The sequence below is a fragment of the Papilio machaon genome, chromosome 2, assembly GCF_912999745.1.
Source record: "Papilio machaon chromosome 2, ilPapMach1.1, whole genome shotgun sequence".
In the NCBI taxonomy this organism is placed as follows: domain Eukaryota; kingdom Metazoa; phylum Arthropoda; class Insecta; order Lepidoptera; family Papilionidae; genus Papilio; species Papilio machaon.
Window position 1 is genome coordinate 323,155 of NC_059987.1, and position 27,527 is coordinate 350,681.

The following is a 27,527-nucleotide window of genomic DNA, read 5'->3' on the forward strand; positions in this document are numbered from 1 at the left end:
GTTCTCATATAAAAATAGTGATGTTTTTACAAAAAATGTCGATTTTACTTCAACGTCATGTTTAGTTTGTCGCAAGCGAAGTAGTTAATGATCACAGTAATTATTTTAATTGATCACCATACAATATTTATTGTCAAGTTTCGCATACAATATAGTGGAACACGTGCCGTTTTAAAGATGCATTACATTTACGAATCGGAGCCAAACCGACTGACTCAAACAAAATGATCAATGAACACGAAACATTTCATCTATTCAGTAAAAATTCAACATTGATTACAATCTAAATATTATGTATACGACATATAATATTACGTAACGACACAAACTCTGAGCTGTGTACGACTAATATGTTTTTACATTTAGAGTGAACATGTCCACTACATGTTCAGTATAAAGCCAATTACCAATGCATTTCTTGTTTATTTATAATCTTTATGTATCTTGAGTGTATTACACACTAAGTCTGTTTCTAAAAATCAACGCAAGCGACACTACTGAAGAGATATTGGGATTGCGAAATAACATTTACAAAAGATTAAAGCATAGTGTGAAGATCGAAACGTTTTCATTGATAAATAGTCTAAGATCCCGCTGCAGGATTGGTGTGCTCATCGACTTTTTATTTAAAACCAAATTTTTATTTCTATTTATAGTTAAGAGAATATATATTTACTAGGGTGCCTATCAAAATTTGGCCGCCATTATTTTTTTTAAAATTATTTTTAATTGATTTTTGGTAAAAAATTTCGTTTATTTATTTTTTAAATAAAATAACGTCTACATAACGGTAATTAATATCAAGATTCTAAAAAATCACGGTGGCCGTTGCGCACCTGGCCGCACCTCTTTGCAGCCAGGTGTAAACAGGTATGATTTCGATAAATTTATACGTTTATAACCTATTTTTATTAATTATATGTCAAATTAAAGCTAATTTTTTTCTATTAATTATCATATAAAGTTGCTTAATTAAATCTGGCCGCAAATAAGGGTTACTGGCTGTTAAAGATAATAAATATTTAACATCATTTGTCAGACGAGGACAGCGATTGCCGGCTGTGCGACGCTTTTAAGCCATTCAGCCCAGAAAATAATGGCTAGTTGGTACTAGATGGTTTTTTAAAACCAACATGGTTCCTGGGAGACTCAACTCCAACGCAAGTTAATAGTGTGCTATGTGAATCCACGAACAAAGCTTCCGATAACGACGATTCTGATATTTGTAGCGATGAAAGTGATAGCTCCGATGACAGTACAACTGAAAGCTCCGATGATTCAGATTTTTAAATAAGAGTTACGGAAATATAAGAATTATAAGATAAATTTATTAATTTTTTAATTTGCTTAAATGTTTAATTAATATGTAACAGACAATTAAATACTTGAATAAAATCTAATAAAATTTTTGAATAATACTTTTGCAATAAAATTTTCTTTTACTTAAGTCACCTTGGTTTTATTTTTTTATTTTTTAAATTAATATTAAATATCGACGTTCTAATTAGCAAATTATCTAACTCCTTTTTAGAGAATCTTTTATTTGTACGAAAAAACAATTACTTCAAAATTTATTATCATTTTAAAAAACCATTTAAAATTACAGTCAAAACCGTTTATAGCGACATCGTTTAGAACAACATACCGGTTAAATTGACCAAAATCAAAGGTCCTGGCTGAATGTTATTACATATCTTTCCTATTAATACCTGTCACCGGTTGTTACAACTATCGGTTTTTACGACTCAATATGAGTAGTCCCTTCGATGTCGTTATAACAGATTTTGACTGTATTTATATCTAATAGAGATATAATATTTAAGTTTGAATCATTCAAATAATTTGTAATTGGATTATTGCTTCATCAAAATGTTAAAAAAATCACCCTCTAAAAAATAAGGAGTTAGACAAATTCCTAACTAGACCGTCGATATATCAAATCAATATTAATTTTTTGTTGCAATTTTTAAATTTGTCATTTTGAAAAAAATTACATATTTTTTGGAGTATTTATTATAAGTCGTCTCTATTACTCCCCGGTGGTTGAGAACACTAACGTTGGACGCATGCGCAATGGCTTAAAAGCGTCGCACAGCCGGCAATCGCTGTCCTCGTCTGACAAATGATGTTACGCGCTAACTCTCTTTCACTCTACCTTAAATATTTATTATCTTTAACAGCCAGTAACCCTTATTTGCGGCCAGATTTAATTGAGCAACTTTATATGATAATTAATAGAAAAAAATTAGCTTTAATTTGACATATAATTAATAAAAATAGCTGGCTGTAAAGAGGTGCGGCCAGGTGCGCAACGGCAACCGTGATTTTTTAGAATCTTGATATTAATTACCGTTATGTAGACGTTATTTTATTTAAAAAATAAATAAACGAAATTTTTTACCAAAAATCAATTAAAAATAATTAAAAAAAAAAATAATGGCGGCTAAATTTTGATAGGCACCCTAGTAAATATATATTCTCTTAACTATAAATAAACATAAAAATTTGGTTTTAAACAAAAAGTCGATGAGCACACCAATCCTGCAGCGGGATCTCGTACTAAAAGTGTCTCCAGAGAACAGTATTAAAAATAACAACAATTGAAAAATGAATTATGATAACTTATTGTCATTTATCTGTTCTTTGCTTTATCTATGTTATTTATCTGTCAAGTATTAGATCAATACTACAAATAAAAACAACTTAACGGGTAACGAGAGTAAAATGGAAGGAGATTTGAGGTTAGGATTGAAAGATAGGAAACGCTAGTGCGGGATCACCTACGTACAGAACTCCTTTATCCTAAGACCTATTGGAATGACTAATCCTATTTGTGTAAAATTAATAGAAACGTCGTTATATGTACAATTCTTACAAATTTAATGATGTAAATAAAGTAAAAGTTAAATCAAATTTTTGGAACAGTAATTTCAGTACCACCGAATATTTGGAACTGGCTAAAAGAAAATTGTAAAAATATATTCTGATTAAAAGGGATAAATACATAACAGTCTAATAAATTGTTTCAAAACATCAAGTAATAAATATTGTTTTCTATTTAAAACAAGTTAAATAAATATGACTCAGAGGTTTTAACAAATTGAGGTTCACGACGTATTATTTTTATATAACATGGTATAATATAGTGGATTTTAATAAATATTGTCTTAACAATATTATGAGTTATATAAAAATTCCAACATTTTTACTCTAGTAGAAAAGCTCGAGTTAAGAAGGAGGCTCATAAGAAGTCGACAACCTTACGTACAGCGAACACGAATGTTAGTTGTCAATGTTGTAACAAACGATTCAAAGTTTATGGCCGCTCGCCGTTAGCTGTGAGCGCGTGAGCACTTTACGTCCCTCCCATACGTAAAATTTTGTGCAGCATCTCGTGCTACTTTACGAACCGCCATAAAGTTTGGATAGTAGTATGGTACATCACACAACTAACATCCAGTCAGTTAAGTCCTCGAAAAATCACATATTGAATTCATTTTCATTCTAAAAAACTAATTTCGTGAATTGCTCTTTTGGATTGTCTTAAACTTAATTAAAAAAAAACTTTATACTAATTTCCTGAACATTCCTTTCCTAATTTTACTAGTCAGTTGTACCAACAATGATAAAATAAAAACAATAATTAGATTGACCGCACTGACTGACTTCCGCTGGACGTTGTACACAACTACACCTAATAAATACATATTATACGAGTATTACCCATTACAGTAACTTTGAGCATATCAATTATATTTCTATTACATTAATAACGCAGTTTAATTATGTTATATAACATATTATATAATTTTGCAAATATAAATAACTACTATGGCACAGGTATATAAACTAAAATGATAAATTATTAAAATTAGAGATTGCCAACTAAAAATATAAATATTTTTTTTCAGTAAAAATCGGCTATATCTAAATAAAATTCTTTCCATAATCTACGTCTATAGTTTTTTTTAGGATGATATTTTCGTTAGTTATATTTTTTCCTTACATACTATTAAAGCTATTTTAATAATTACATAAATATATTTTTAAGAATATTGTCACTTTGCATTTTTTCTTTATCATATCGATATATAGATTTCAATGTTTGAACATAACTTTTGAATATAGATTCATAAATCAACTAAATATATATTTATTGTCGTTTTTGTGATTATCTATCTATATGAAAACATTTAGCTTATTCATAAATAGACGACTTCGTTTGGATGGAGATCGGTACTGATAAAAATATTAACACATCTGCATCCAAACGATACATAAGTACCTTATAACAATTTATAAGCCCTCGTCTAACACTACGACACCAAACGTCAAAGAAATACACACTAACATATCTAGACTAGAACACACGAGAGAAATAAAAGGGCACCATGTAAAAATTTCTAAAGCTTTTCTCCACTACTAGCTAGTTCATTTATCCTAAAGCGTCTTAGCACTCCTAAACAAGTCAGTATTAATGCAACTTAGCGTCACGTCTCGACAAAAAGGTTTCGAGAGAAAATGACAAAGTTTATTAAAAAAGTATTGTAAACTTCAGTACAACAATGCGGCGTCCTGTCACGTTCGTGACGGCCATCACAACAACAAACGGCCGCCTCGAGCGACTATACACCTATATGTACTAATAAAACATTTTACATATAATATATATATTGTCATTATTTGTAAATTTATTGTCCAAAGTTTAATATTATTGTCAATGAATTATTTATTATTGTCAAAAGTTTCCACATCTCGTCATTTTCGTATAAATACAAGTCTAATAACACAGTTATAACGTGGTAATAACAATTATCCGTTTCACCATTAATTTTGGAGATTTTCTTAAGAAATCAAAATATAATTAATCAATGAAGTGCCAATGTTTTTAAATTTAGCTTTATAGCCCCCTGTGATTGATTTTTAAAAGTACAGATTCTCTATCTGTCAACCACTGCAAACATCATAAGAAATAAAAATGGAACCAGTCTTTTGGAAAACAGATAATTTCACATTATAGTCTCCAAAAATTAACGGTACAACAAGTCCCACGTCAACAACTCCCGATGGAGCCGCGCAGTTCAAGTGTCGTCAGAGGGCGCGTTGTCGTCGTTATAAAGCTGTAGTTGGCGTAGGATCCAGGGTACATAGGTGGGCACGTACGCGTAAACGCCGGGCAGCCGCGGGTGCGCGCACTTGATGCCCCAGGAAACGATGCCGCCGACATACCAGCGCGACGGGTCGTCGGGGTCCTTGCACAGGAGCGGTCCTCCCGAGTCACCCTGTAATTATTAATTTTATATATTATGCTGTGATACTTTGACAGAGACAAGTTACTACGTTTTTATTTTTGAACAGAAAAAATCTGCTGGTTTGTCAGAACGGGTGATGGTTTACATGTTATGGCGTAGAACTGCCTATATCTTTGATTATTTCTAAACTATGTAGAACTCTACGACACCAAACAAAAATTAAACGAGGAAAACACTAATGATGTGTACCTGGCAAGCGTCCTTGCCGCCCTCGGGGTATCCGGCGCAGACCATGCCGGCGGTGACGTTGAGGTCACGGTGCTCGAGCCACTGGTTGCACAACTCGCGGCTCAGCACAGGCACCTCCACCTCGTTTACCGCCGGCTCGTACTCAGACACTGAACACATGAAACATAGTCAGCCCCTAGTTGCGGGCTGGCACAGCCGTATTTACATGACTTGTATACTAACTGTCCTTGTCGTCGCGTTTGCCCCAGCCGATGACGGTGCAGACTGTACCGGGCAGTAACGAGCGCCGCGCAGGCGGCAAACATACTGGGGACAGCTGCTCGTGATATCGCACGCGCACCGCCAGCTGCGATTATTACATGATGCACTTTACCAAATATCTCAGCATTGGGTGATTATTGTGTAACCCTCGCCCTAACGGCCAATAGATCTGCTCACAATCTATGTATTTGCGGACGAGGTACCTGGAAAAGGGCGATGTCGTTGTCGTGCGCGACGCCTACGTTGTAGAGCGGATGCGGCACGACGCGGCGCACCTTCACCTTCTGGCCGTAGTAGGCGTGCGAACGCCGCCGCGTAATGCCCAGCTGGATCGTCCATCCATTTACGTCCGAATGACTGGAGAAAGTTACAGTATTTAATTCATTCAAGACCAGGAAATAACGGATTCAGAGTATGGCTATCAAACAGTTTAATTATAAGGTTATGGAAATCATTTGAAGAGTGTTCGAAGGTGCCCATGTTCAGGGTGGCGACTCTTGCCGTTCTGGTCATAAAGAAATTTATAAAGGCGGTTACTCACTTGCCGACGCAGTGCGAAGCTGTGAGGACCCATTGGTCGGCGACGAGCACGCCGGCACAGTAGAACACCTCCTCGGGCCCACCGAGGATAGCGGCCAGGAAGGGCCAATCGCCGGGCGACGCCTCCACGCCGCCCACGATGCGCTTCGTGCCTCCACCTATTGTTCGACGTTTGCCGCACTCTGCACATGAAAACATAATTACGCTATTGAGTACATAACTGGCAAAATATATATTGTTAAATATTTATTAAAGATTCAATAATCTTTACGCTTTACCAAAAACAAATATTTAAAGGATTTACGTCCGTCTCGTACAAACTTGAATCGGAAAGTGTTTATTGAAATTTGATACCCGTTTAATATTTGTTTATAACCTAGTTTCCAACTTTGACTCGTTCAATTAAAAGTTTGTTGATTTGCCTCAATATTATGCCACCTCGCACGCCTCGCTCGCATCTTCAATGGAACTTTGTATTTATAAGATCTAAAGATATTCCTAATAATGTAAATAAAATCAATGGCCCGTTAGGAGACAGTGAGTGCATGACAAAAGTATTTTTTACGTTTATATCTGAACTCTTCATGGTTGAAATATTAAAATTAATTTGCTTCGTTTGCAGACATTAGGTATAGAAAAGTGCAAAGCGCTGTTTAACGGGAAACTCCGAATTGTTCTTGTTCATTCATCACGGTGACAAGCGGCTGTGCTCAGCTGCGGTCGGCTGCGGTCGTCTGCGTAATGATGTGGACCAGTGGGAGCTCTGCGTAACTTGAAGTTGAAATATAACCCCTTTAATGTTTCTTGAGCCAACTGATGTGAATAAAGAATCACATTACGAGGAATAAATAATGGAACCGAGCGAATTTACTTCTGAAGCGACCAAGACAAAAGTACTTTTAATACGGTGTAGTCTTGATAAAATACAAGAGTTCAAGTAAAAAGTTACTTCAAATATCACAATGTTCAATTTTAACTAAATGTGTTTATATGGGAGCCATGAATAATGTGAGATTTTAAACACTGAACCATTGCTTATTTGTGAGTGCACTTATAATTTTAAAACGAGATGCCAATATAACAAATAGCGTTGGATTCCTGCTCGTAATTTGGTTGCTTAATAAAACATTTTCTCCGCGCTTCAGAGGATCGACCTGATGTTTAATTAATTCAGAGGAGCGGTGCGATGCGGCCGGAATAATTAAGTTAACTCATTAACTCTACCTTCATCCGAGCTCACTTTTTAACACTTTTATCCAAGTTTAAATAGAACTGTATCGCTGTCTTTACGTCTCCACCGATGGACTCGAGCCTGACTAGGCCTGAGACAACTACGCACGCCCAACCCAGATTGGTTGACTTTACACACATTTCTGAATTTCTTCGCATATAATGTCGAATAAATTTACAAGTGAAATTCGAAAAAACATTGGTAGATTTGGGAGATTAAACCTGGATTTGTCAATTTGAACTCCGGCGCCTAACCACTTCGAGTTGAGTGAAAAGGTTGCCTTTGCGTCTATCCTAAAACAATCTTCGTACATATGTGGAAATACATCGTAGTGGTAGAGGCCAATGTATGTAAATTGTGTACTTGACGTCACAGCTCAGTCGGAAGCGGGTCAAAAAACCTCAAAGACTTTTTCATCGCAAGTGATATAGTTAGGTTAGGTTAGGTGGGATTGTAGTTATATTCTGTTAAATTTAGGTAAAACTTAATATGTCAACGGACTATTACTTTAAGACACATGAGATGATTACAATGTGAATTTACTTAATAAGATAAACTTAGAACTGTCAGACACTTCATTTGTCTACGTCGGTAATGTTTTTGTCAATTCTGTCGGTGAAATTAATTCAGAGCGACAAGGATACAATTTTAGCGAGCAGTAATTTGTTTTTCTCTGATGTAATTTGCAGGGATTACAAAAAGTTTAATTATAATTGAGATGGAGAAGCTTCGTGTTGCGGCAGGTGTCGCCCGGCTCAACATAACTGCTTTCTACATAAATAAGAAATGTCGTATTTTTCGTTTATTTAATTATATAAATACTAAAATCTATGAAGAATACACTAGCTATAGTGACTAACCCTTCCATTGTATTATAAAGCAAACATGTAAATTAAAGAATTAACTTCCAACCCGTGAATCAAATTCAAAGGCAACAAAAAGGGTTTTTGCTTAGATTTTATTTTGATGAAAGGGCTGACTTCAACAAATGCACAAAGACATTATTTGAGGCCCGTGGCTTTAATTTTTGTTTTAGTAAAAATTGTGTAAAAACGTAAGGGCGGTCGGCGGCAGATATTATTTTCGTTGATGAGAATTTTTTATGACAAAGGTGTCTTTTGTTGTTATTGTGACATCCCTTTTTACGATCTCCAATATTGATATTTTTATATCACTCATGGGAACATGGACGACGTATTTTTACTTCCAAATGTGTCTCTGAATAATGTCGTGAAACAAAATGAAATTTCATGTATCTTTAAACTAAAGAAGTAAACTAAAATTCTAGGCATTACCAACCCTGATATGTTGTGCATTTCATCTTCTTTTCAGTCGTTTCATTGTTTCCGGGCTGTTGCTTTTTTGCACATAAATGCAAGCATAGTTTGTTCGCCTCATGGGGATCTTCGTCATGCCCTAGTGTCTTCTACTTTTCTTTGCGCTACTAACAGCTTAATGGATACATCATAATTGCGTCTACTTACATACCCGAAGTGAGTGAGGATACGAGCATGGACAGTGGACAAAACACGCTGTTTAATGTTAAGTTCTTCGAGTGTGAATGGATTCGAGGGTATACACACCATTTTCCTCCAGTAACATTATGATATTATGTTCGGAGCTCAGTAGTGCCTAGATTACAATCTATTTTCTTTTTAGACCTATCATCGTTCTAGACAGAATCTTATTCAACACTTAAAATGATTTAACTTTAAAATATACTTACAATTCTTACGAACAAGACTGAAATTGATTTTGCGGAGGAGATTTAACATCAGTTTTCGAGCTTCTCAAAGTTGGTAAAACTTTTCATAGTACAAATGTTTTAAGCGAAGTGTTTTGTTCGAATCATGACTTTGTAATGAAATAATAACTTTGTTATTTCATTTCAAATTCATTTAAAAATCTGTTGGTGGTTCGAATGAAATAACTTTAAGTGCTTTAAAATTGTACTCTACGAAAGTCGTGGTTGCAATCTATAGCTATTTTGAATTTATAATAGCTTTGTCTTTTAAACAAACTAATATAACAAGTCATAAAAAATTTTAACCAGGAAAACCTAACTAACGTGTGAAAGAACAACAAAGCAATGAAATCGAAATATTAAAAAAAATTGTTTACATTCTTGATGTATACAGTTTAAAGTTTGTGATCAGAGACTACTAATTAAGCGGATTGAATAATTGTTAGTATCATTCAATTGTAATTGTGCATTTGTAACAAAACACAATTGTTGGCACCTATTGGAACCTGAGTCTTCAATACAGTAAGTTGGCAAAATAAAATTAAGTAGAATAATCTGGAGGTGACAGCAACCTCCCCCTACGCCCTCCCCTCACCGTGTCCCTAACACGAGCAGTATAACACTTAGCAGTAACTTACTAGCTAAATGACTTGTTTAATTAATACTCGCGGCTTGTCCGGTGAAAAAAATACAATAACACATTCGCGCCTCCTCTAATATTCTTGACGGACTGTATCACGTCATGACTAATGTTGTAGGTAATTTTTCATGCCTGAGAAAGTTTTCTATATATTCTGACAGAACTAACCGCGATTAAAGCAGCCCCCTCGCAGGCTCGGATAAGTTTGTCGGCCAGTATCACTTAATCTCTGCGAGTCCAAACAAATTATGCACATAATTTCTTTTTATATGTCAACACAGACATTTGTTTATTCAATTAATTTCAAAAGTTTTTCCCTGCCGTAACATTGTTGTATTTTTGTCTCTTTTCTTTCAATTTAAATGATAAGGATCACAATATTTTACACAAAATTTTCATCACTGGAAAACCTTATTTACGCTACACATCACCCTCAGTGCTCGCGTCTTACAAATAATGAGGCAGTTTCCATTTATTCAACTTTTCGATTCAATCATGGCGCTCATAAACTCGTAATGATAAAAAACGAAAGATTAAAAACATATTGTTAGCTTTTTGAAGAAAAATAATATATTTATTATGATTGTAAAAATTATGCAGGACACGTCAAGGTTACTGAGTCGGTGGAGCAATGGTTAAGCAACGGATTTGTTCAATCATCAAGCATCCCTCACATGTACCAATGTATGTTTTCCATTTTCAAATTTAATATGTACATTTATGGCTTTAAAGTTTAAGAAAAACCTCGCGATGCAACCTGCAGATATCGGCGAAGAAATTCAGTAGTCTGTAGTCAACCAAACACCATTAAAGTTTCGACACTAAACGAGCTGTAGATAAAGCTACCTTTGAACATTCGAAACACCAATCGAATTACAAATGTGCTTTGATCGATTGATAATACACGTGTATACGAGTATAAAAGACCATTACGCTTCTGGACGTAATTGAGTAAAAACAATAAAAAATTCCTTTGCTACCAGTATTCAATAACAAAACCGAGGAAAATCTTTTAAAGAAAAAGGAACAGTAAAACTTTTTTAATTGGGAACTAAACTCCTCGATCGAGTGGACTTGAAAATTCAATTGAAAGGAATTTTAGAGTTGAGCGGATTTTATGTATGAGTTAGCGATTATGTTCCTGCAAACAAAGTAGCAACCTATTTAATTCCCTTTGTTGTAAAGCGACGAGCCGAGTCCGGCAACGCCGCTGAAATGTGCGCGTTATTTTATTAAAACTGTAGTGGAATGCTTTGCATGCACCGGACGACGCAACGCCCGTCCGGACTCCCCGTGTTTTTGTTTATTTACGAGTAAGCACATAACGCGGCAGACGCCCGCTATATTAACAAGTCAAAATACCGGGTGCGTTGACGTAGTCCAATATTTTTCCAACGCTTTTTAGAATAAACTACTTTTACTAACAATGCAGAAAATACGTGAATTATAATAATATAATATTGTGATATAAACATGCTGAAATTTTGCGAAGAACACAGAAGCTCGAGAAGATCACTAATTCGATTCTTTATCAATCAATACCTGATGCCGTTCTGTACAACGAGGTATTAACTTGTAAGTAGTAAGGTTCCAAATAACTTCGTTCTAGAGGCTAGTCCTAGCTCTTCTACAGCTCCAAAAACTCACCGTAATTGTTGCAGACGAGGTGTATGTGCGCAGAGTCGTGCCGGCAGTCCTTCAACTCGCGCAGCAGGCCGCCCTCGCGGCGCTGGAAGGCGCGGAAGGACTGTGCCGCACCGTGCTCCTGCTCGGCGTGCGCGTGCTCAGAGTGCAAGTGCTCCGCGTGCTCGAGCCCAACGTGCGGGTGCATGCGCCCCGCGCGACCAATGCCGCCCACTGTGCTGCTGCGGTTCACCAAACTACAAGAAATTAAGAGGTTAAATTTGATTCCGGTTAACAAAAATCTCACTAGAAGATGTCCTTCGACGGAGAATTTTTTAGGTCTCCCAAATTTCTCGTTGCGTTTCTCGTACATACAAGCACGGGACGTATACAAGTACGGACGGATATTACAGAGAGGGATCTTACGAGTATCCGAGCATGGAGCAGAGCTTGTGCGCGGTGGCGGAGTCGAGCGCACGAGCAGCGATGCAGGCAGGGAACCAGGACTGATTAGCGGCACGGTACACCTGCAGCTCGCCGCGCCCCACATCGCCCGTCGCCTCGCTCAGTCGCACTGCCGTACACACTCGATAATATATATTAGTGATGCAACGGAAGTGTCTTAGCGGAACCAGAAACGGAAACAGATGTCAAAAATAAATTTTATCAGAAACGGAAACGGAAACGGATGCGGAAATAGAAGTGTAAATAATATGAAGAAAAAAAAACATGTGTGAAGTCAAGCTGCTCTGGGCCTGTGTGGTTGACTATGGCCTAGTCACCCCTAATTTGGGGTAGGCTCCGAGCCCCTCAGTGGGGATGTATAGTGAGCTGATGATAAAAATGATGATGATATATTACATGGTTATCACTTATTCAAAAGTACATTTAATAACTCGTAAGTATGAAATAGACACATTTTCCCAGTTGTCAAATTTTATATCGACAACAACTAGACAGTTTATTCCAGCAAGAGAAACTGATTGTTTCAAATAGCCGTATAAAATATTACGCGCTTAAATTCACGAAAAAGTACGTAAACAAACAAATGCGACGCACGGACTGCGCGTCTCGCGCCGCGCATTTGGTTCTCTCAGCCGTCGTAAAGTTATAAAAGTAGCGGAAACAGAAGCAGAAACGGATGTTGAAAAGCGCGCGGAACTTTCGCACTTGCGGAAACGGAAACAGACATCCGTTGCATCACTAATATATATCCCGTACATAGGTCAGCAGGGACTGGTTTCTATTAGACATGGACTTACCACACGTTTCATGTATATGACGTTCGTCAAGTCCTAAGTATATGTCTATCCTAGTCAGTTTGAGGTCATTTAAATTATTTCTCGCACTCTTTTAGCTTACCATTAATAAAAAGTTACGACTATTAATGTGAACATTTTCAGATAAATCAATTTAATAATTGCTAACATTTATTGACTAAAAATTATAGTACCTAATGATCAGTGAATTGAATGAATGTTGCATGTGTCCGTGGCAGTGGATTTGATTTACGTACAATGCGGCGATCGCATAGAAAATGGAACATTTTTATCGCTCCACGTTGACTTCGGAAATTGGAGAGATTTTCATAAATCATTCGCTGGCTATTGAATGCAATTGAATTGAAAGCTTACAAAATGGTAACATTAACTTATTTGTTCTGTAAAATTGATATGTCTATTATTGAAATGTGTACGAGTAAGTATACAATATTCTATATTACATTTTACTAGAAATAAATAAATAGTTTAATTTTGTTGTAAATGGTTATTAATTCATCATTAGCAAGAATACCGTGTTAAATAATTTATTATTTACAAAGGGCAAATATATGAGTAAGTAGAATAACTATATAATGGAATTAAACTTTTTAACAGCTAAATCACAAATTTCTATAAATTGACCGATTTCCATGTGCTAGTACATCTCTATGTATTCTTGGCTGAAATCCAAGATCGAAATTGCAGTCCGGCTGCAAGATAAGAGCATACACAGAACATATATACGTATTAATACTATATTCAAACATTCGAATTTGTCATCAACCTATGTTAGAGGTAACTACAAACGTACACAGGAATTGGTGAAGTTTCTTAAACAGGTTACTTATTGATATAGGTGACCAGAAGTACTCACGACAATTCCTCTCATCCTGCCCCCATGGACAGTCGACGCGGCCATCGCAAAGGTGCACTTGCGAGACGCAGCGCTGGTTGCCGCAGTGCAGGTCAGCGCCATGCTTGCAGACGCGGCAGTTAAGTTCGTCGGAGCGGTCGGCGCAATCCACGTGCCCGTCGCAGCGCCAGTCGTGCGGGATGCAGCGTCGCACGTCGCACTGGAACCCGCTCGGGCACACTACGCACCGATACATCAAATCAAACCATACAATCGTAGAGACAATATTCCATCTCCATTCGATACTTTTTTCCGTTCCTATTTTTCACGTGTTGACATCATATTTATGGGTCAAATAACTTAAGTTAGCCGTCGTTTGCCTCTTTCTACTCGTATGTAATAAAAAATAAATGAATTATTTGCTTCCAGATATAAAGAACTTGAGTAGTTACCCGGCTTAGCGGCCCTGATCCGAGCCTCCTTGACCTCTCTGTTGCCGAGACAGACGTCCGTGTCCGTGGACTCCGGGAATATCTCGCACTGGAGGTAGTCCGGCATCGAAAGACCAAACACTTCCAGGAAGAACCCGCATCGCCGCATTGTTTCTGTGTAGTCGTTAACGATCGAAGTCCTTAGTTAAGGATTGTTTTTGAGACAATATTTTAAAGATTTTTTTTTAATTGGTCAATAAATACAATATATACGGCGAGTGACCCGAACTGTATATATGAAGGCGAGGGCAGTTAGGGGCAGGTGGAGACTGACCTTGGCAGAGGCTGCGGCAGGGACGCACCATGTGGCCGAGCGGGCCGCACTTGGGCACGAACAGCGAGCACAGAAAAAGCGCCGTCAGCTCGTAGCACCGCACGTCCACTACCGCGTCGTATATCTCCAAATCCTGACACGAGACATTAATAACTTTTTGATATCAATACGATAGTAAAGTTTCTGATTGAAATTATATTAAATCAAGTGTTAAGTTGAACAGTAGTTAAGGAACATTTCCCGATTGATTTAGCAAATTGACATTTTCCTAAAGTTCATTTTAGAATTCGATCAGTGCGGGTAATGGGCGCGAGCGATGTGGGAGCCGATTAAGTGATCGGAAGCCACAAGCACGCGTCCGCCGCCGGCCAGTTCGATGGCCTCCGGTCTTTAATTTCACACCCCGGCCATATCACTAACGAAAATATTTAAAATCGCTAGAAACCACCGTTTTGATATGGTCGTTGAGATACACAGGCCTAGCACGAACAATCGTGAGAACGGTTTCGTAACGTTATCGACAAAATTTATATACTTGTATAGCGCCATAAAGTGCATCAAAAAATCACATCAAATTTTTTTTTTCATGACGTTACGAACTCGCGTGTCGCAAATATCTGTTGATTGCGTCATCAACATTTAAGTAGTTTCCAGTCATTATAACCATTTATTAGTATCATTTGTAACTTTAGTCTTTTCTTTTCCACTTTAAAAAAAGTAAATTTGATAACCAAATGCTACGCCGTAGGCCACGTAGCCTACGCAACAATGAACTATACAGTCGTCGTAAACACGACATCTACAGTAATTAAGGGGTTGCTTTCATCGAAGTGGTATCAATCAACGTCACTGCTACAATGGTGGGTGCGTTTAACATCTGCCTGTCGGAATTCACCGACAAAGGGTTATTTATTAACGCTAGTTGGAGCTGGCGTCGAGAAATTAGATTTTGAGATCTGTGTAGCCAAGCAACCCGTCTTATTAAAGCTAAGAAATGAAATTGTATTGAATATTTATATTAGTTATATGGGAAGAAATTTAATAGATAGAATAACTAGTAATATCACTGTTTTGTTGCGGTACATGTGGCTTTGATTAACTTTTTACTCGTACGTGAGACTAGTTTAAACCTTACAACGCCAGAAGGAAAAACGTCAAAAGTCAAAATAATGTCAAATTTCAAATACCATACTAATTAAATAAAATCAATCTAGATGAAATCGCTTGACAGTAAGTTTGTTACTGAATACGGAGGGAGCGAAGTTAATTGACAGCTCGTTATCATTAGCTCGCTCACTATTAATTAATTTGTAAACACGACACGTCCTGATCTCTGCAGTCAGCGTGGAATCACGTCCCACTTTCACTATCTCATTCTGACCGTTGGAGCCAAGTTGGGCTTCAACTTTTGATCTTATTTAAATAGAATTTAAAAAAAAGACCAAGCTTTTGTTTATGCAAAAGGTGTTAAATCATTTGTTACTACAAGTTCAGCACAGTAACAGCATAAGATTGTGACAGCACTCACCTGTTGAGCGTCCCTTTGGCCGAAGTGGCCGATGTAGTTGGGGAAGACGGTAAAGTTGTACGAAATGCGATGCTGGTGACAGAAGGAGACGATTACGGGCAGACAGACGCCGGGCGCGGGGTTACGCGCGCCCGGGGGCTCCGCCGGCGCCGGCCAAGGCACTATCACCGACCGGTTCACCACTTGGGACACGTACTGCGGGTAAACATCTTATAAAGTTCTTTCATTAATGGAAAAATTTTACATCAGTCTGTGTTTGGCGTTCCTCATTTATTTTATTACTCCTTTATAATAAGGAAGTTGGAGGTCCTTTAGAATAGGAATGGGGCGAGAGTTATTACATACGTCCAGTAATTTCAGATTTTTCTAATTACAAAAAGAGCAATTTTTTCTTTTCTATAAAATTAAACAAAAAATCTCTAGTTGATTTAGTAATATTACATGTATTTATAATTCTCCTTCAAATATATTTTAATTAACCTAAGTAAAAAAGTCCTAAGAAAATAATTTAAATAGAGTATGCGTAATATAAAAGCGGGCATGTAGCGAGCCCCGAGGCATCCGTACATTAACTTTTTCATACAATGATCCCACATTCCCCGGCCTCCTAGTTCTAAACATTATTTTGGCCGAAACGTTGCTAATTAAAATGAGATTTTTTTGTAAGCGGAACAAACGCGCTCGCTTAAATGAGGGTAGACCTGGAATTTTGCAAGAAATTTTATTCATTTAAATTGTTTTTCTACCTTAGATAATTCACATAATAAAAAATTTACAAATATGTAGCGAGGGATTATTCACTCTAAATGACTTCTAAGTAGGAAATTCTAGGTATTTTAAAAATAATACATATTTTATATTACGACCCCACGCCATTCATTTTTCAGGACCAAGAAGACGCATCAATACATAATTCACTCTCATTATAAAAAAAAACCACGCAGATATTTAAGTTTCAATAAACACTTAAGCTCGTTAATTACAAAGTGTACAAATTATACATGCATAACAAGAATACAAAGCTGCAAAAACAATTTGTCTCCCGTCGAATGCCTGAGACGAAGAAAAGTTTTCTGAACGGAATAAACGGCAATTCCTCACTTGACCTACTTCGTGCGAGACGTTTGAACTGCGGTTTAAAAGCGCAATCTTATGTACGAGTACTTCACAGGTTCAAATCATCAGGTCATATGGAAAAAGTAATAGTAATGGGCAAGGTAAAGCAAAATATAAACATGGAAATATTTTCATTGCATAGTTATTACCAACTATAACTGAATTATTTTTTTACTTTAATATTTATGAATGTTATTTGTTATCACAAGTTCTTATATAATCAATACATAGTATAAAACAAAGTTGCTTTCGCTGTATGTCCGTATGTATGCTTAGATCTTTAAAACTACGCAACGGATTTTGACGCGGTTTTTTTTAATAGATAGAGTGATTCTTAAGGAAGGTTTGTATGTATAATAAATGCATAATATAGTAGAGAAACACTGAAATTTAAAGTTTTCTAATGTGATGTCGTAAATAAGCACGTTTTTTTGCGCTTATATTGCAAACGCTGGCTGAACCCTACGAGATAGACCAAAATAATGTACTACAGTATTGTTCACCTTAAAAAGTTCAACAAAAAAGTCCGCGAAGTGATTTTAAACAATACAGCATTAATCCTTATCCATTTAAGTACCTTAAATAAATTGTGCATTTATTCTGTAGTAGGTATATTTTGCATTGCACCCGTGCGAAGCCGGGGCGGGTCGCCAGTATTTAATAAGTTATTCAAAGAACAGCGCTCCTTGTCATCTATATTATTTGCCAACGTACTTCATTACTAAATTTGTCTGTTCTAAGCATTGTCAATTTTCGAAAAACTAAGGAGTTTTGTTTCTTATCTGTGAGGTTTGGGATTAGTATTGACATTAGGCCTCGGCATGCTCAGTCAGCCGCCGGGGTAGTTATGGACTTGATAACTAACAGGGAAATTTTGTTGACTCTAGCAAAGAGTTAACGCTTCGGATAATTAAAGAAGGATTAACTCGAGCACTGTGCCTGTAGATTATTTTAATTAAAAAATTAGAGTTAGTAAAGTATGGTTTTTAAAAATACTTTTCCTAACTTAAGACAGACCATTATCACTAACAAAAATGTACATACATACTCGTATGTACAACGAAAATCGAAAAACACATTGTTTCACGGCGGGATTCGAACCCAGGACTTGCAGAATACAGGTCAAGTTCTAAACCCCTGAGCTACCGACGCTTACGTCTTATATAAAAAAAAAATCTATATGTTTTTATGTTTTCAATATAAAATAAGAATAGATAATCATAGAATTTTGTGATACATCGTATAATCATTATATTGATTTATAATTTTTTGATGTTTAGTAATGCATTGTGAAGCAAATATGAAACCATATCAAAGTAATGTGTATATAACATATATATTTATAGCTTCTATTAATAATAAAGTTCTCTATAATTCATAATAAAAACGAAGGTTTCTTCTGAGGCCTTCTTAAAGTACAAAAACTTTGTAACGGATACAATAGATGTCGTACAATAGCTCTTTGAATAATTAGTACGTAATTTAGGCTCCTCAACAGCCTTCTTCTTATGAATTCTGACAAGGTTTAAAATTTTTTGTAATTCTCGTTGAAATACTGAAACTTAGTGCAAGATACTTTCAAAATATTTAATTTCACAGACAGGTTAAAAAATCATTTTTAACGAAAACAATTACATTTTGAAAACAAAATTTTCACACACTCATATAAATATTTGCAATTCGAGTGAATATATCTTTACAATGTTTGAGTTAACAAGGCATTATTGAAAATTCCAAAAGAAAACATCTACCTCTGACCATTGTATAACTCACTAACAATCCCTGCGGAGGTCAGATTCAAGGGAAACCTTGTAAAATCTCTTTCTCAATAATGCTGCCTTTACAATGAAGTTTTTGCGAACTTTACTAATGAATAGAAATTGCACAAACGTCTCCTGGAATTGAAAACAAGCAAACGATAACAAATGTCTTTTGAAATTCGTACACGAAACTTAAAAACGCCGGTTGTTTCTAACTTACATTTCGTCTTAACATTAAAAAGCATCCGTTGTTTTTTTTTTCTTAGATAAGTATCGAAACATTTTATATTTAAAAAAGATAAAAGAAATAAATTTTGAAATAAATATTTATCTTTATCTTTATATACGAGTAGCTTTTGTGGTGTAAAATAATGAAAACATTTTTTTTATATCATAAGGTGGCAAATGAGCATGCGACCTCAATTCACCGTAATGGCGAAGCGACCGCTGCCCATAAATATCCGCGATTGCAGATGCGTTGCCTGCTTTTAATCGAAGGTGTAGGCGATACTCAGAAAGAGGATATTCTATCCACTTCCCCTTTACAAGAAAAGGATGGGAAGGGAAAGAGGACTAAAATTAGGCCTCCTACACTCACTCAAGAGGCGAAACGCAGATTTGCTGCCACTTAGCATGTGGTATTGCACTGGACAAGTTGGCTCATTCGTGCAACAGATGTTGATTCTAACGTCTACGACTTTTTATTTCGGTTACGATATATTTCTAACATGAGATAAAAAGATCACAACACACAAAATTAGACCACTAATGATGGTGACAAACGTCAACAAACAATTAAGAGAAATTCTAAGGTAATTCTACGTATTTGACACAATATAGATACTTAATGAGCGCTTACGTGGCACGTCTGCCCTTGAGCATATTTTCGCATTTGTCGGCGCACTGGCACCAAGGGTCGTTGAAATGGCGACACCTACGCTCTGTCTACGAGGTACACGTATGTATATAATTTTGAAATGATATTTTCAATGATTTTCATCTTTGTCTCTTTAATTTATCAATTTGTTTTTAAATGTAAGGCAACTTAACTAACTTATGTAAAGTGAGTACGCCTGCTTCTGAAATTCGAATAACGACCGATAGATATAGTAGAAGTCGAGCTATTTGATAACCACTGGTGACCGAAGCGTTGATCACGTAGTTGACGGCTGATTGATATCGAACTGATAGTTCTAGTTGAAGAGATTGAGTCAGTATAATGTGTGAAGACGTTAAGAGTGGTTTAATTTTCTACAGATATCGGCACGTGCAATTTCATAAAAAAGTGTGTGAATGCAAAGAGCGGTCGCTTCGTCGTTTACCAGCATCTAATATTAAACTTAATCGTATTGGTACACACCTGAACGGCTGGGTTGGCTCGGAAATAGGCGAAGAGCGCGGCGGTGATGGCGAGTATTGCCACTGCGTTGAGCGCGAGCTGTACCAGCCGGAACTTGTGACCCGAGCCATCGCCGCTCGCTCCGCGCATCTCCCGCAACATCTGACACAACATATGTAAATAAGTAGATATTCCAAAGCCTTAGAAAATCAATCTTCATAATTTTAAAATGAAATCTTTTGGTAACTGCAATTTCATAGAAAATTCCAAAGAAATAGGTATTCCCTTTATCGTGTGGTATAGTAAAAAGGTTGAACTGCAACCCTCTACTAATTCCTACGTCTCTAAATTTCCTAATTATTGTTTTTTTTATTTATATGTAACTACGAAATTAATTATATTATTTCACGGTTTTAGCCATATAATATGATTGCGCCACATAATATATGTTAAAATACTAAAACGTAACAACTATCCATCCATCTTAACATTCGCATTTATAATATTAATAAGATTTTTAAGTTAAAAAGAGTATCTAGTGTGCAACAGAGTAACTCGTGTGAAAAATACAAGCGAGACCGAGACGGTGGCATTGTCTGAGAGAGAGGCGCGGGTCGGAGCTGCTAACGAGTTGCATATCCCTCAGTTTTGCTGACAAAGCGTTTTGCAGACATTTTGCGAACGCGCTGTAAATTCAGATTGCATTACATATATTGAATTCTATTCTGTCGTGTGAGTTTAGGATGAAAAATTAGTAACGATTAGAGTTAAAGTTTCCACTCATTATAACAGTTTCACACCGCTTTTTGCCACAGAAGAGTAGACCACGATTAGAACATTCCTGAAGGCTATGGTATAAAGTAAATTAATAAACACTTTAGGATTTAACCATAACCCGTTAACATGTTTGTATATCTAATCTCGTAAAATTGCATTATATATAATTGGATCATAATTTCAACAAGTTGGCAATCGTCACAATTGTGTCAAATTCAATGCAGACGTAGATGTTTTGAATTATTCGAAGAATACCCATGTGTCAGAGTGCAGGCGGGGACATAATAAGTGAATAGAATGCAACAAAGGCACCGCCCCGTACGGCCGCACGGCTCATTCAAAGCCGCCGGAAAAGCGGGAGATTGTCTTTTGAATAAGTCATGACTCTACTCCTTTGAGACTAAGCCGCGTTATATGATGAGAATGTTCGCAGCCTACAGAACATTTTATAGCTGCTGAAAAGTTCTACTTCAAAATAAAATACACAAAATATGTATTGTAGATATGAAAATTTACTACATATGCAATTATACTTAGGTTTCTTTATAATAAATGTTTAGTTGTTTTTACTTCACAAAAGGTAAAAAGAATACTTTCTTGCTCTTCCAAACTAGTAGTGGAGACGAAGTAGAGATATTTCTAGATTTAAGTACACAAAAAAATTTCCATAGAGCGTCCTCCGCCGATGATGTCAAAACATTTTTTTTTTTCATCATAAAATCTTCAAAATGTCCAATAATCCTAGAGTTATTACAAATCTAGCATTGTAATCTCACATTTCTTATGATATAAAACATTTTAAAGTAGAAACAATTGTTTACTAGGTTCAATGTTTCTAAAGGAGCATGTTCGCTGCCTGTATTATTCAATAGGTAGTAAATATTACATAGTTTAATAAGTGTCGTAAACAATAAAACAACATTGTGATAAGTGCACAAGTTGCAGTGCAATCTATCGAGTGCAGATGCAGTGCGGAGCGGTCACTGCAATCTCGGAATTGCAAAGTGTGTGCGACGCGAGGCGACGAGCACGTGTATCGGCGGACCTCATTTATGTTTGCTTGGGATAAGATCTCAGACTGCGGCGCTGACATATATTGACATAAGTTGTGCAATTAACTGCCCAGCCTCCAGCTCCCGCTCTTTGATTTCTACTATATTATGTTTTTTTTACACTACAAAAGTCTTTTAAAATTAAATAATTTTCCTGAACAGTCCCCTGCGGTCGGTGGGCACAATAAGTACTCTCCATACTCTTTCGTACATCTCTATCAGCAGTATTTTACATCGTCAAAATTAGACGATATGAAATTGGATATGGGTAAGAAGTAGGAGAATAGAAATATAACAAGTTTAACGACAGTCTGTAGTAGATAGTTTAATTTCAATTTTAATTAATGTCAAGATAAAAATATTTTTTTTTAACGTGGGGAAATGACTACGCTTATCCGACTCTATGGGGCGTAGAGTCGGATTATGTCGGACTCACACCGACTAAAACCCCACGGTGGTCGCCACCGGCGCAAACAAGGGGAGGCGGGATCTCCGTTCGGAACACAACCGTCACCCCTTAATCGCTTAGCTAGTCCTTTCGACCTAGCTCCTTTTTCATTTTGGCCTTCTCAAGGCTGTTTGAGTGTTAAGGACCCCACCCTGAACACTCGCAACCCACTAACTCCATAAAAGGCATGAAGTGTCATTACCGGGTGGCCCGAGGAACATCGTGGGGAACAGCTGCCCCACGATGGCGTCGTCGCCGAGTGGGATCAGACCTTTCACGTGATCGCTCAGCAGCCTCCTTCGTAAGCATCGCAAGATAAAAAAAAATAAAAAAAATATCTAGTTCATAGTCAGTTATTGGAAGCCTTTACTTTCCCTTTGTCGTTGTCGTTGTCATTGTTCAGGGCAAACTCTTACATAAACCTAATAAAACCACAAATAGTCAAAAGCATTCTTAGTTTACAATTAAAGAAATCAACTAAGATAACTTTTTTCTTTCTTACTATTTGGAACCCTTACTACATTATCTCTATACTTTATGTTCATCGTTAGACATCAATGAATGCATAGCGGAGGAGCAATTTGCTATTATTCTAAATGTTTTCTACCGTTATATCGTGATTAATATTAGTTGTATGATATACTGAACAAAACTAAAGTCAAATATCATATTCACTACAGTGACAGCTAAATGTACAAACATAATACATCCGGCCGAGCGGCGGGAGGCATATTATGTTTGTTGAGACGAGATTGCAACGGCCTCGCCGACTACCTCGTTACTCTCCAACGACCACATGTCGCGTGATTTTCTATTCATACCATGAATTTAATTTGTAGTTCCTTGACGTATGTGAACACACATAAAATGACTTAGGTATGCACTTACTTTTATAAAGGGGTATTATTTTAAAGGGTTTTGAGGACAATAGAGAAAGGGACAAAAATAGAACTGTAAGCTGCTAAAAAGAGTGTGAATAAAATACTAGACCTAGCACAAATATTTGTGATAATCGCCATTGTCAGTTAGAAATTATATATAAACCAAACAATTTGTCATTATACCCTGTGATCTGTATCGATTAATCGATGAATGTTTTTCCGGTTACATAATCTGCATATGTGTCTATTGCTACCTTTCTCTCTTTGCCTTTTCTGCCATGTAAGCTTACTGTAACGTTTATCTTTTCTTAAATTTTATCGTTGTTTTCTCGAAACGTCACTTTTGTTATGTAAGCTATTTAAAGAAAAGTCCTTAAGTTACATTTTTACTATATATCGTTATATTCTTTTTACCATAATTTGTAACGAACAAATTCGTCAAAAGAATTAAGCTCAAATCTAAATAACTGAAAGAATTTACCTTCGAATGAAAAAAATACTCTTCCGATTAAAATGCTCGCTTTAATGAAATAATCAGATAAATCCACATTTTCAATTTAATCCAGTCCGCAATCGAGATTTGCGATCAAATGAAGTGTAATTTACGGAAAACGCTTTCAAGTGTGAAATAAAACGTTCTACGCCGCAAGTGATACACGTCGGACGTTGCTCTAGAAAAAAATCAAAAATAAAATTCACATTTCATATTGTTTATTTTTGTAGAAGGTGGCTAAAAAGCAAGACAAACTTCCAGTTGTATTGTGGAATAGGGACTAAAGAAGAAAAAGAGAAAAGATTGCACAGCCTTTCAAGGATAGTAGTAAGAATAGTAGACGTCTTAACGAAACAGATTGTGTTTCCTGTGTTATATATGTCACCGTAATTCAGTGTTCCCGCCTTTTTATTTTATATGTCTTGTTATAGCCACATATTCCAACGAAAATGTCTGCTTTTAACAGTATGATGTTAAAAATAAATATTCGATGTTTTTGAAACGCCATCTCTAAGATGAAAAAGATTCGTGTGTTTTCTAAACTTGAAATATAAAATACAGATTTTATAGTTATTGTCATTGGTCAATAGAACTAAATGTAGCTCTAGCCGCACTTGTGTCGTGGTTGGGTGGCCATTACGACTCGCTTGCAACTAAATGTTGCGAGGCGATTATCCGCACAACGGTCAGCTGTGGTACTGTTCTAAATTTTATCTGACGGGTTAAAAGCATTTTGATGTGCCAATTATTACCTCTAGCTATTGCAAACGGTGTTTTCTCATATTTAAAACACATTAAAAAGTGAACCTGGTGAAGTGGTAGTTGTAATAGTTGATCACATGTCGCGGGCCCACCTGATTCTTAATTGTGTACGAGACAAATTAAAATACAGATATTTTTTATCATCTCGGTTTCTGGTTTGGAGGTCTAAAAGGTTACACGTGCGATTTATTAATTTCCTTATTGAGTGTTTTTTTAATTCAATAAGATGTCGCAACTTTTAAAAGTAAGCGGAGGCCAAGTTGTCTACAATTCTTTGTCTTTTTCCATTAGGTCGGATCATATTATAATAATTGCAACTGAATGCGCTTTGTGTCCGACTATATGTAGGTAAGCATGCATTAACTCACCCGATGGTGCAGAGACATGTTGCTGCCGTTCTGGAACCTGACGATGGTCTGCAACGAGGCTGGTGTCGACATGCTCTTTGTGATGGAAGTGCTTGCGGACTCCTTGTCCTGCTGCTCCTTCAGCAACAGGCCGCGCGCTATCTTAGCGTTAAGACTCTTGTTAACGTTCTGGTGCGGGAGTAGCGGCGCCTCCATCGTCTTGGTCGTATAAGAAGGTGAGGAGGTCTGGCTAAAAGAGTCCGAGGACACGTTAGAGTCCTGACGCACGCTGATATTGGAGCCAGAACTCGGGGAACGCTTGATCTGATTCTGCGGCGGCGTATAGGGCGTGTCTGGCATCTTCTGAGGCGGCTTCCTGGGGGCCGGCGGCTGCGGGTTCTTGTTGCAGTCAAGCCGAGCCGACTGCGTCGGTGTCGGTGTCGGGGGCATCGTGCGCCGGTTTCCGTTGGTATCGGTCGATGGCGGGGCTTGCTGTGCAGGTCGCGGTGGGGTCGGTGGAGGTACGCAGCGGGGCGGCTGTGGTGACGAGCGACGCGGCGGCGCTGGGGGAGGCACAGCTAGCGGCGCCGGGGTCACAACGCGGTGCACGGAATGAGGAGCCGGCGCTGGCGCGGGGGGCACGTGCAACGGCGCAGGGTTCACCGCGGGCACCGTGCGCTGTGGCACCGGGGGAGGCTGTGCGGGTGACGCCTGCGGCGGCTGAGGTATCTGCTACAATACAATTGTAATTAAAGATCAGAATTAAAAGATTATAAAATGTACAGAATGCTAAGTCCATTTTTGTTGCAGTAAGTTTTTAGTTCTCTTATTTGTTTTAATGAAATTGTTTTAATTATAAAAAATAAGGGAATTAATAAAAAGTACCTAAAAATTTAGGTACGCACTTATTATAACAAGTCGAAATAGTGCACAACGCAACGCACAATTTTAAGTAGACCGGGTATAATTGTGATGCGGGACTTAATAAAATTGTATTACTAAACCAATTAGTGTCACAGGAGATATCTAAACGTAGCGGCTTGTGAAGCAATTAATCACCCTTATTGTTCTGATATAAATCGATAGCCCGCCCCGAATCCTTAAACGTCAGCAAAGTAAACGAACAACGGAGGTATCATTTAATCCTCTTATCACGTTATATTATTTTACAACAACCAACAATGGGAGCCGCCTTAAATAGCTAATTATAATGACTTTGAGATGCGGTGGAGAGCGCGAGTAGTGGCGGCTTCAGGCACAAAATAAATGTCGGCAAGAAAACTTAATATTGAACAGTTTTGTACCATTACCAGACGTCGGACGTTTATTGAATTTGTGTTTGGAATCTGGGGTGTTTTCTGTTGGGCTGATCTGCCCAATGGCAATCTTTGTACCAATTTATTGTATTGGTTTGTTTGCAACTGATTGCATTACATTATTTTTACGGATTCCAAAAGTTTTCAGTATTTTATTTAGAAAATCGAAAGAAGGAAATCTTAATTTGCAAAAAAAAATTCAGACTTTCATTTTGGTCGGTCATAGTGCAAAACTTTAATTCTTTATTTATAGCTCCGCTCTCACATACGCAGATGTGTACCTTGACATGTGATCTGGGCGGCGCCAGTCTCGAGGGTGGGCAATAGGGCAGCGCGTCGGAAGGGCAGTAAACGAAGCCGGCGGGGCGCGGCGGCGGCGCGCACGCGGCGGTGGAGTGGCGGCGTGGCGCGGGTGTGTCAGTGGGCGCGCTCGGCCGCAGCAGCTCCAGCAGTCTCTCGCCCGGCGTCGCCGCCAGGCTCCCGGCGCGTCCGCACCTGCTCCACACACAGCTTAATCGTAACATGTCATCAACAATGAGGATAGCGTGTTTAACGCTTGGTGACAATGGCCTGCAAATAACTTCTTTGCAAGGAATCAAAAGCACACAACATCAACAGCGTGAGCCTGCGGGGCAGCGATAGCTAACAGTTAGCGGCGCTGGTGATTGCCTGTCAGCTTTCGGCGGTCAGGAAAGTAAACCTCACGTGGAGTGCGGACTCGCGCCGTAATCTTTGATGCGAGATAATTATATCCCATTACCGCATTAACTTAAATGAATATTAATGTTAAGGAATTAGTAAATGAATTTCTGCCCTCTATACATCATATAAAATTAAATTAAATCAATAAAAAGTAATAAAGATTTTCTTCCTCAAATTTTAAAACATGGCTTTATGTCATTAGGCGTGTAATGGCGGCACACAACGATTGGGCACATCAGCCTGACACAATTACGGGCCGCCTAATGTCCAACTGATTGAGTCTGACCCGATGTAGACAACATTAGCAATAGGGCTGCCACAAAAATACATAATTTAGTTCAACATATATTTACAAATCTCTCTTATTTACAAAATGTATAGTGTAAGATACAGAGATTGTCGCGGTTCATTTAAAAATACGTCTTGTATACATTCTAAATGTGCAATTAAAAGATTATAATTTTTAAGATTTAAATGTAAAATAATATTTATCTAGGTAGCATGTTGGCCGCAAGCCAGTTTCGCCGGTCTAAGGCGGAATATATGTAATATCTAGTACAAAGAAGACGTAGATAATACCTTGGAT

At 37.3% G+C, this 27,527-nt stretch overlaps 1 protein-coding gene across 1 annotated transcript in view; it reads right to left on the minus strand.

Annotated features, from left to right (window-relative positions):
* Nucleotides 1-5,048: 5,048 nt before the first annotated feature.
* Nucleotides 5,049-27,527, minus strand: part of LOC106716047 (atrial natriuretic peptide-converting enzyme) — a 40,884-nt gene continuing 18,405 nt past the window's right edge. The window contains exons 3-17 of the mRNA XM_045682201.1: nucleotides 26,527-26,734; nucleotides 24,945-25,655; nucleotides 20,185-20,325; nucleotides 15,949-16,143; nucleotides 14,421-14,553; nucleotides 14,108-14,260; nucleotides 13,677-13,895; nucleotides 11,967-12,114; nucleotides 11,749-11,797; nucleotides 11,565-11,691; nucleotides 6,304-6,484; nucleotides 5,966-6,119; nucleotides 5,724-5,847; nucleotides 5,502-5,650; nucleotides 5,049-5,282 (exon numbers count right to left, since the gene is read on the minus strand). Of these exons, the coding sequence (XP_045538157.1) occupies nucleotides 5,082-5,282; nucleotides 5,502-5,650; nucleotides 5,724-5,847; nucleotides 5,966-6,119; nucleotides 6,304-6,484; nucleotides 11,565-11,691; nucleotides 11,749-11,797; nucleotides 11,967-12,114; nucleotides 13,677-13,895; nucleotides 14,108-14,260; nucleotides 14,421-14,553; nucleotides 15,949-16,143; nucleotides 20,185-20,325; nucleotides 24,945-25,655; nucleotides 26,527-26,734 (2,893 nt within the window). The 3' untranslated portion in view covers nucleotides 5,049-5,081. The remainder of the gene's footprint in view (nucleotides 5,283-5,501; nucleotides 5,651-5,723; nucleotides 5,848-5,965; nucleotides 6,120-6,303; nucleotides 6,485-11,564; nucleotides 11,692-11,748; nucleotides 11,798-11,966; nucleotides 12,115-13,676; nucleotides 13,896-14,107; nucleotides 14,261-14,420; nucleotides 14,554-15,948; nucleotides 16,144-20,184; nucleotides 20,326-24,944; nucleotides 25,656-26,526; nucleotides 26,735-27,527) is intronic.